The 10,881-nt window shown below is 38.5% G+C and overlaps 1 protein-coding gene across 1 annotated transcript; it reads left to right on the top strand.

Annotated features, from left to right (window-relative positions):
- The first annotated feature begins 1,283 nt into the window (after positions 1-1,283).
- LOC139755331 (translation machinery-associated protein 16-like) lies at positions 1,284-10,381 on the top strand. The gene is made up of 5 exons (XM_071673483.1): positions 1,284-1,438; positions 3,596-3,687; positions 5,082-5,222; positions 8,738-8,886; positions 10,064-10,381. The coding sequence occupies exons 1-5, from the start codon at positions 1,436-1,438 to the stop codon at positions 10,306-10,308; spliced, it is 630 nt and encodes a 209-aa protein (XP_071529584.1). The 5' UTR covers positions 1,284-1,435; the 3' UTR covers positions 10,309-10,381.
- Positions 10,382-10,881: the final 500 nt, after the last annotated feature.

The raw sequence follows: 10,881 nt of genomic DNA, 5'->3' as shown, positions 1-10,881 counted from the left end.
AATTCAAGGTAAAGGTCCCCATGAATGTAAAATCCAACCCCCATTGATACAGAAGTCGTGTATGTCTATCATTTGTGTGTGATGCCTTTTCATGTGTGTGTATACACATACACGCAGTCTACCAAGTACCCACTTATCGACCAATCCTAAGGTGGAGGATGAACACCTAGGTTAAGTGTGAGCCAGCTGCCGTGCACAGGATTCGGTCGAGTCCTTGCTGACTCATGGTCAACAACGCAAGTCACTACCCCAATGAAGCTCCTTGTGAGTGTGTGTGTGTGTGTATTATCTGTCTATAAAAGTTCGACACGAGATACCATGTCGAACGTAATCACACGTACTTTGATCTAACTTCTGTATTACGGTTTACATTAACATGTATATCAGGTAACCTCTCTCATCCACAGCTCCGTTGCAACAGTGAGTTTGTCTAGCTGTGACCCCATGACAGTCCCACAGAGGAAGGGAGCTTTTCACTCGTGGGACCACGACTCTTGAACTCTGTCGTCCTGACAGTATAGTTTTGCCCTGTGGTATCGTCTTTCATCTACCTTTTTTACTTCTTCAACTTATCTACTCCTCTGTTGTTAAGATACTGCATAGTGTGAGGCAGACGACCTGTACACTTTATATATGCATACATCCATTCACTGTTGTAGCAGTCTGCAACGTAGGTGATAATGAATATCTGTATTAGAAATATGTTAAACGAATCATGGGTACCTACCTAATATGGATTAGATTTTGACGGCTAGTCTAATGATTAGAGCTCCTACAGGAGACGCTACTGCTGTCTGCTCGTAGGCTTCGCTTCGTCTCAGATTCAAAATTACGATATAAAGCTTGTGAGAAAATATACCTAGCTTCGCCACTGGCTTACAAGAACAATCATCTGTGATTCAAGATGTCTATCAAACTGAAAGAATGCCAACAAAACTTGAGGTGATCATAGAAAGATTTTTATATTCACCATCATAACCCCACGACCCCAAGCGAACGTAAATTCTTTGCTGGACGGAAAACTCTCTGAATAATAACTTGTTGTAGTTTACTGATCAAAGTAAAAATCCATCTTATGATTCTGAATATATTGTCAACGATACTTGAGTAAGGGGAACTGAAAGATCACACCACAACCACAGGTTTATAAATCTCGAGGCAATCACCCTCATCCAGCTCACAAATTCTATTTTTTGTTAAAGATTTCTATTCATATATATTTTCTTATTCATTATTAATTACCACGTTGCTTTTGAGTTATATTATCGGTTCGTTTTCCTTTTGTTCGTATCCCCTAAAATATTACTGACATTCAATCCGGATTCCCAAACTTGAAATCTATGAATCCAATTGTCGTTCTTATGCCATCGAATGAAAACACACTCCATGTGGATGGAAAACGTAAACAGATATAGCAGCTCTGTGAAAAGTCAAGATGGTAAATTGAATTGTTGAGTTTTTGATTGCAAACAGTAGTAAATTAAAAGTTTAGCTATGCATCTCGAGTAACTTTGGATACCGAAAAAAAATTTGTTCTGAAAACATGAAACAGCGAGTGTCTCGTATTTTTCAATAGGTTTTCGCGATGTCAAATCTCGGCTGCCTTTAGAAGTAGCATTAGGTTTTCATTGTTTCTGTCAATTTTTAGAGGTGTTTCACGTACTTTTACACTAACCCAACATTTTTCATGATCTCAGTAGCCCTGGCTACTAACATTCGTATCGTTCATTGTAGAATGGATTTAATGACATTATGGTATATCTCACGAGTGCCACTTTCTATTACTCAAATGAAGTGTAAGTAGTCAATTAATGTGCTTCCCTCCTGCGTCTTGGCACTCTTCAAACTTTAATTGGAAAATTGAACAGTATTAGTTATTGATAATTTGCATTGGTTATTTATAATAGTAGTAAATTCTACTTTGAGCCTCAAGTGAACGATTAAAGAAAGTTATTGATAAAACTAACCTACCAGATAAGCTTTATATTTATTCTAGCACTGGATTTTAAGTGATTTGTTCTCTAGTAATTATGTAAAGTTTAAGTAGCACAGTAAGAATTATGATGTATTCTGTTTTATTCTTCCAAGTTAGATAAGGCATAAATGGTGTACATTTTATATATTTTTTTTTTCATACTATTCGCCATTTCCCGCGATAGCGAGGTAGCGTTAAGAACAGAGGACTGGGCCTTTAAGGGAGTATCCTCACCTGACCCCCTTCTCTGTTCCTTCTTTTGGAAAAAAAAAAATGAGAGGGAAGGATTTCCAGCCCCCCGCTCCCTTCCCTTTTAGTCGCCTTCTATGACACGCAGGGAATACGTGGGAAGTATTCTTTCTCCCCTATCCCCAGGGATTTTATATATATATATATATATATATATATATATATATATATATATATATATATATAGATATATATATTAAATATCCCTGGGGATAGGGGAGAAAGAATACTTCCCACGTATTCCCTGCGTGTCGTAGAAGGCGACTAAAAGGGGAGGGAGCGGGTGGCTGGAAATCCTCCCCTCTCGTTTTTTTTTCAATTTTCCAAAAGAAGGAACAGAGAAGGGGGGCCAGGTGAGGATATTCCCTCAAAGGCCCAGTCCTCTGTTCTTAACGCTACCTCGCTAATGCGGGAAATGGCGAATAGTATGAAAGAAAGAAAAGAAAGATATATATTAATGAAAACATTGTTTTGATTATAGCTCAAGTAGGGAAAAAACACTTGTAAGATATCAAGAAAATGACTGAGAACCACATCTGATTCCCCTCTTCCCCTGTGGCTGAGATTTATAGAGGAAATATACTGAAATTGAAGTGGTGCACTGCTGTGGATTGCATGGAATGGCTGCTTGTGTGGAGTTTGGGCAGTAGGATGAAAAGTTGCTAGTTTTTTTGCATTCATTAGCACTGAGTGTAATGCAGAATCATAAGTGTCTAGTAAATTCTGATTATATTGAATGATAAGATAATTCTCAGCTGCTGGGCAGGTTAAATGAGGTTATCATATGATTTATTGATTTTTTCACGTGTTCCACTTCCTTGTACAGTAATTAAATTCACATTTTCTCTGATGAACATTTCTTACCGCCATTTTTGTATTTGATATGGTAGAATAAAGTATAATGCTCAGAATCACACTGTGCAACTCTTATCAAATTCTAAGTGGCTGAAGTAAATGATAACCTAGACAGTTCATTCCCAGTATGTATATAGGCATATTTGAGTGTTAAGATAAAATATTTGAATTAAAATGCAGCTGTAGTTATTGTCTGGATGTAACAAAAATTCTTCCTTGTTTTCCATTCTAGAATGTGCAGTGTAGCCCAAGGAAGCAGAGAAATGATTCCAAGGAAGTAAAGTTCTAGGGGTTTCAGTGAGCATGAGTAACCTTACAAGTGCTTATTTTGGGATTATATAATTTAGAAAGATCGATTAGGAGACATTAGTGTAGCAGTTAATGTATAAATTGAAGGTGTGATCCAAAGACCAATCTATTTTATAGAAGTGTTTATAGTGCTGCATCAATGCATCAGTTGAAACGTTTCAACTTCTCATCATATTCATTTTCTTTTATTTTGATTAATTTTTTCAGGGTAAACCAACGCTTGCTGATCTGAAGAATAGCCAAAAAAAAATACATCCCAGAAGCAGAAAAGCAAAGCAGTTGTCTAAAAGATATAACAGGTAAGATTTATTCATGAAATTTTTATTGACAAAGAGGATAAAAGTCACACATTAAGTATGGTCTACTCGTTCATAAAATCATTTCGCACTTAATTATTTTTTCATAATTTTTGTCTGTCTTTTGTACCTATATTTCTGACAAGATTGAACTCTGACAATGCAACTTTGTCAAAGGTGAGTTCTTATTTATAGCATAACCACATATAGGAAGAGTCTATGATTGCAAATACATTGTATCATACATACCTATACATTTCAACATATACATATGTATACATACACAGACATGTAAATATATATACACATGTACATAATTCATACTTGCTGCCGTTATTATATGAAAGGGTAAGAGAGATGTGTGTAAATAAAAGTTGTGGTTGAGGGAGCAGAAGAGGGTGTGTTGAAGTGGTTTGGGTATATAGAGAGAATGAGTAAGGAAAGATTGACAAACTGAGGATATATGTATCAGAGGTGGAGGGAAGATGGAGAAGTGGGAGACCAAGTTGGAGGTGGAAGGATGGAGGGAAAAAGATTTTGAGTGATTGGGGCCTGAACATACAGGAGGGTGAGGCTTGCAAGGAATAGAGTGAATTGGAACAATGTGGTATACCAGGGTCGACGTGCTGTCAATGGACTGAACCAGGGCATGTGAAGCATCTGGATTAAATCATGGAAAGGTCTGTGAGGCCTGGATGTGGATAGGGAGCTGTGGTTTCAGTGCATTACACATAACAGCTTGAGACTGAGTGTGAACGAATGTGGCCTTTTTTGTCTGTTTCCCTGGCGCTTCCTTGCTTAAGCAAGGGGCAGTGATGCTTTTACCTGTGGGGTGGGGTAGTCCCAGAAACAGATGAAAGCAAGCATGAAAATGTACATGTGTGTATATATGTATGTGTCTGTGTATGTATATGTATGTATATGTTGATATGTATATGTCTGTATGTGTGCAGCATTTGTGCGTGTTTATGTATATATGTGTATATGAGTGGATGGGCCATTCTTCGTCTGTTTCTTGGCACTGCCTTCCTGAAGGCAGGAGACGGCATTCAAGTATTATGAAATATAATAATTTTCTTTTTGTATATTTATATATATATATAGTTGATAGTGGTTTCCCGCATTAGCAAGGCAGTGCCAGGAATGGAAAAAGAAATGTCAGATCTGTTTACATCCATTCTCTAGCTCTTATGTGTAATGCCCTGAAACCACAGTTGTTGTACATACAGTCTTCTATAACACCTAACACCAGCTTTGTACTCATAAGAATTGCTTTTCTGTTGCACCTAAACTCCATAGACACCGATTCATGAAGGTGAACTGTATTTGAACATAAAAGTATATGTTTTCCTTAATGAAACTGCATTTTGTATGACTAAAGATATCACCTTTTTCAGAGAGTTAAAGCTGAAAAAACGAAGAGGAGAGAACAATATAAAGCTTCAGTTTCTTGGGGATAAACTGATCTGGTTCAAAGAAAACATGACCCAAGGAAAGGAGCAGTTGACACATAAGGATATTCTTGAATTAATTCAAAAGTATGTATCTTATGTGTTTGTCAAAATATTCAAGCATAATTGTCTGTGAGAAACTGCAGAAGCTGGTGACGGAGTTTGGTAAAGTGTGTGGAAGAAGAAAGTTAAGAGTAAATGTGAATAAGAGCAAGGTTATTAGGTACAGTAGGGTTGAGGGTCAAGTCAATTGGGAGGTGAGTTTGAATGGAGAAAAACTGGAGGAAGTGAAGTGTTTTAGATATCTGGGAGTGGATCTGTCAGCGGATGGAACCATGGAAGCGGAAGTGGATCATAGGGTGGGGGAGGGGGCGAAAATTTTGGGAGCCTTGAAAAATGTGTGGAAGTCGAGAACATTATCTCGGAAAGCAAAAATGGGTATGTTTGAAGGAATAGTGGTTCCAACAATGTTGTATGGTTGCGAGGCGTGGGCTATGGATAGAGTTGTGCGCAGGAGGATGGATGTGCTGGAAATGAGATGTTTGAGGACAATGTGTGGTGTGAGGTGGTTTGATCGAGTAAGTAACGTAAGGGTAAGAGAGATGTGTGGAAATAAAAAGAGCGTGGTTGAGAGAGCAGAAGAGGGTGTTTTGAAATGGTTTGGGCACATGGAGAGAATGAGTGAGGAAAGATTGACCAAGAGGATATATGTGTCGGAGGTGGAGGGAACGAGGAGAAGAGGGAGACCAAATTGGAGGTGGAAAGATGGAGTGAAAAAGATTTTGTGTGATCGGGGCCTGAACATGCAGGAGGGTGAAAGGAGGGCAAGGAATAGAGTGAATTGGAGCGATGTGGTATACAGGGGTTGACGTGCTGTCAGTGGATTGAATCAAGGCATGTGAAGCGTCTGGGGTAAACCATGGAAAGCTGTGTAGGTATGTATATTTGCGTGTGTGGACGTGTGTATGTACATGTGTATGGGGGGGGGGGGGGTTTGGGCCATTTCTTTCGTCTGTTTCCTTGCGCTACCTCGCAAACGCGGGAGACAGCGACAAAGTATAAAAAAAAAAAAAAAAAAAAAAAAATTGTCAGTTTCAAATGTTTGTGTATGTATAGAATGCTGAAGTTTTAATTTTGAGAATCTTTCAATCATCACTGAAGGTACTCCAGTATCAAGGGCTGAAGTCATTCATACACATCCTCAACCCATGCCCAGTATTTTAGAGGGAAGCATAAGCTTTCCACACTTCTATGATGGGTTCATAGTTTTTCAGTTTGTATGCTAAGTTGACTCATCAAGTTAAATCAGTGTCTCCCACCTCAGTCCACAACATATTCCATTCCTGAATTACTTCTCTCACAAATTATATTCTTTGGTTTACCTTTCATTTTTATACCTTCAACTGCATTATTTATAATACAGTTTAATGTTTAGGATTCTTTTTTTTTACTAAATCTTTAAACTGCAGTATTCCCTCATGTATATCTGTCTGTATGAAAAAAAATATGCAGTGTGAAATGAAAGGTTTGTGTGCAAAGGTAACAGAAAATACACAAATGAAAGGTTTGTGTGCAAAGGTAACAGAAAATACACAGTTATACTTTTACCTTTCTGCATGGAGGAGGTGTGATTATCTTCTTTGACAATCCCCAGTTAAAGGAGATGTGTTTTTCTTTCTGAAGAGCTTGTTTTCCCAGATACAACATTGGTGGTATTGGCATTAATACATCAAGAAGAATTACACCCTTCTGTCTGACATTCAGTGTGAAGTAGCTTGGCCAGCAGGGTCAGAAGGATATTGAAGGAGTTGTTTCTTTTTTTATAGTTAATTCTGTACTGTTATTTTGTATATATGTACTCATATTTCATATAAACAGGCATATATTTTGAAATATTTCATCCTAAGTCTATGTATACAATTAAGTGTGATGACAATGAGTAGCTGGTATGTGTTAGGCTAGATATTGGATTTTTTTTTCTCTGGAAATGCTTTGGTGTTTATCTATCATCTGTTACCAGAGCAGGTTTGTTTTTTAGGTTCAGAGTGATTTTGCCATGATAAAAAGGGCTAATAGCTCTACTGCATTAATGCTGTGGGCCCCACGGGTGCCCACCTTACCCTGCTTCTTTGTAGAGTGCAGCCTCAAAGCTGAATTTCATTGCGGCTTCTTAGCCCTTAGTTCCTTGCCCTTAACAGACCAATGGCAGAGGGTAATGCTAGTACAGTATTTTCAGAGGCTCCTATCAAATTTTTCTACCATCTGCTTCTCCCTAATGTTCTTTCTTTCTTTTTCATACTATTTGCCATGTCCCGCATTGGTGAGGTAGCGTTAAGATCAGAGGACAGGACCTTTGAGGGAATATCCTCACCTGGCCCCGTTCTCTGTTCCTTCTTTTGGAAAATTAAAGAAAAAAATGAGAGGGGAGGATTTCCAGCCCCCCACTACCTTCCCTTTTAGTTGCCTTCTACAACACGCAGGGAATACGTGGGAAGTATTCTTTCTCCCCTATCCCCAGGGATAGTCACCAGCTTCTGCAGTTTCTCACCCGAATCAGCCACCAGCGCTGTATCATCAGCGAACAACAACTGACTCGCTTCCCATTCCCTCTCATCCACAACAGACTGCATACTTGCCCCTCTCTCCAAAACTCTTGCATTTACCTCCCTAACAACCCCAATCACAAACAAATTGAACAACCATGGAGACATCACGAACCCCTGCCGCAAACCAACATTCACAGAGAACCAATCACTTTCCTCTATTCCTACTCATACACATGCCTTACATCCTCGATAAAAACTTTTCACCAATTCTAGCAACTTTTCTCCCACACCATATATTCTTAATACCTTCCACAGAGCATATCTATCAACTCTATCATATGCCTTCTCCAGATCCATAAATGCTACATATAAATCCATTTGATTTTCTAAGTATTTCTCACATACCTTCTTCAAAGCAAACACCTGATCCACACATCCTGTACCACTTCTGAAATCACACTGTTCTTCCCCAATCTGATGCTTTGTACATGCTCTCACGCTCTCAATCTATACCCTCCCATATAATTTCCCAGGAATACTCAACAAACTTATTCCTATATAATTTGAACACTCACTTTTATCCCCTTTGCCTTTGTACAATGGCACTATGCATGCATTCTGCCAATCCTCAGGCACCTTACCATGAGTCATACATACATTAAATATCCTTACCAACCAGTCAACAATACAGTCACCCCCTTTTTTAATAAATTCCACTGCAATACCATCCAAACCCGCCACCTTGCTGGCTTTCATCTTCCGCAAAGCTTTTACTACCTCTTCTCTGTTACCAAATCATTCTCCCTAACCCTCTCACTTTGCACACCACCTCAAACAAAACACTCTATATCTGCCACTCTATCATCCAACACATTCAACAAACCTTCAAAATACTCACTCCATCTCCTTCTCACATCACCACTACTTGTTATTACCTCTCCATTAGCCCCCTTCACCTACTAACATACTACATCAACCTAATGTTCCTACTTACTATTTCCACCTAACCATCAACGTTATTTACATTAACTATAAAGAGTTATTTTATTTTTTCAGATATATTGATCGCAATCTTGAGGAGCTTGAACAGATAAACATCAAGCATAGAATAGGTGGTCGAGCATCACGGCAACATGCTAGCCGAGAGGATCACATCAGAATCACATATGAAAGGGAAATGAACCAGTTTACAAGCTGTGGCTTTGGTAGTAAAATTTGTCTACATTCTTGTTATTACCATAAGTTATTTTACTTTTCTTGAAGTACATTAATGAGAAATCATGCAATGGTCATGCCGCATATTTCACTCCCCAGACCCCCTTGAAAGCTCAGGCTGGGTTGTCTGAATGTGTGTGGATGTAACCAAGATGAGAAGTGAGGAGAGATAGGTAGTATGTTTGATGAAAGAAACTTGGATGTTCTGGCTCAGAGTGAGACAGAGTTCATGGGTAAAGGGGGAAGCATGATTTGGAAATGTCTTCGGATTAAATTCGGGTTGGTGAGAGTATAAGAACTAAGGAAACAGTAGTACTACTGAAGCAGGAGTTGTAGGAGTGTGTAAATGATAGATTGAGTGTAGAATGACAAAAGGTGAGAGTAAATGAAGCAAAAGGAGTGGGTAAGGTACGTTAAGTATTTAGGCAAGCAACGCTAGTATGTGCAAGAGAAGCATGTGGCATGTGGTGGTGGGAGGTTGGTAGATTAGAAAGAGTAGTAAGGGATGGGATGAAGTAGTAATGTTACTAGTGAAAGAGAAAAGAGAGGCATTTGGGGGTACTTATAGGGAAAGAGTGCAAATAATTGGGAAATGTACAAGGGAAAGCAGCAGATCAAGAGGAAGGTGCAGAGGTTCAAAAAGTGGCAAGTGAGTGTTTGGGAGATAGAGGATCATTAATCTTTAGGAGCATAAAAATATGTTTTGGAAGAAAGTAAAGAATGTGTGAAAGACAAAAGAATAAATGGGGACATCAGGGAAAGGGGCGAAAGGGGATGCCTTGGGAAGGTATTAAAAATATATGGTGTGGGAGGTAAGCTGCTAGAAGCAGTGAGAAGGTTTTATCAAGGATGTAAGGTGTGCGTACAAGTAGGAAGAGAGGAGAGTGAATGGTTTCTAGCAAAGGTCAGGGGTATTTGGTCACCATGGTTGTTTAATTTGTTTATGGATAGGGTGGTGAGGGAGGTAAATGCAAGATTCTGGAGAAAGGGATGAATATACAGTCTGTTGGGGATGAGAGGGCCTGAGAAGTGAGTCATTGTTGTTCGCCAATAATGCAGCACTGGTGGCTGTTTCGGATGAGAAACTGCAGAAGTTGATGACTGAGTTTAGAAGTGTGTATATTTTAAGTAAATGATATCTTCTTATAAGCTATATTTATGTTTCAGAAACTGTGGACTTCCTAAATATGAAATCTATGAATGTGTTCAAGTCCTGGTCAGGAGAGCTGCGTTATATACCAAACTTCAAGTTAAGAAAATTCACCAAGCAGTTTTTAGAATCAGGAGTAATGGGACCTAAAGAATCCACTTTACCTCAGGATGCAGAATCTGATGAAGAAATGGATAATGGCGATATTGATAGTCATACAAGTAATGAATCTGAAGGGGAATTTCCTGAAGAAATAGTTTAGTAAGTAATGATTAATGTAAATCCTTTTGTCAACCTTGGGAATATTTATTAAAGATAATCATGAATTTAAACAAGGTTTTATGTATTCCTGTTAATTTTCCTTAAAATATTCAATGAATACTGTTCATTATGAAGCATCAAGTTAAGGAGGATACAAATGATATGGTAAATTTGACCCGGGATATGAAGGGAAAATTGTAAGTGTGGTAGCCACCGAAAACTGTGTATAACATCTTCACATAACAGATGCTCCTCGACCCGCAATGGGTTTATGTTCCTATAAACCCCTTGCAAGTTGAAAATACATTTAATACTGTACATCTAGCCTACCTAATGTCATAGCTTAGCAAATGCTACTTTGAATGTTCTCAGAACACTTACATTAGCCTACAGTTGGACAAAATCATAACACAAGGCCTATCTTATAATGAAGTGTTGAATATCTCACCACTGTAAAATCGAAAAATCATGAGTTGACTCATCGTTAAGTCGGGGGTCATCTGTAGTATGTTTCTTCCTCATTGATTTTCCATTTCAAGGTGTCTATATGATAAATTGCATATAAAGGTCATAG

Source organism: Panulirus ornatus, chromosome 19, assembly GCF_036320965.1.
Source record: "Panulirus ornatus isolate Po-2019 chromosome 19, ASM3632096v1, whole genome shotgun sequence".
NCBI classification, from domain to species: Eukaryota; Metazoa; Arthropoda; class Malacostraca; order Decapoda; family Palinuridae; genus Panulirus; species Panulirus ornatus.
This window is presented reverse-complemented; position numbering and strand designations above follow the sequence as displayed.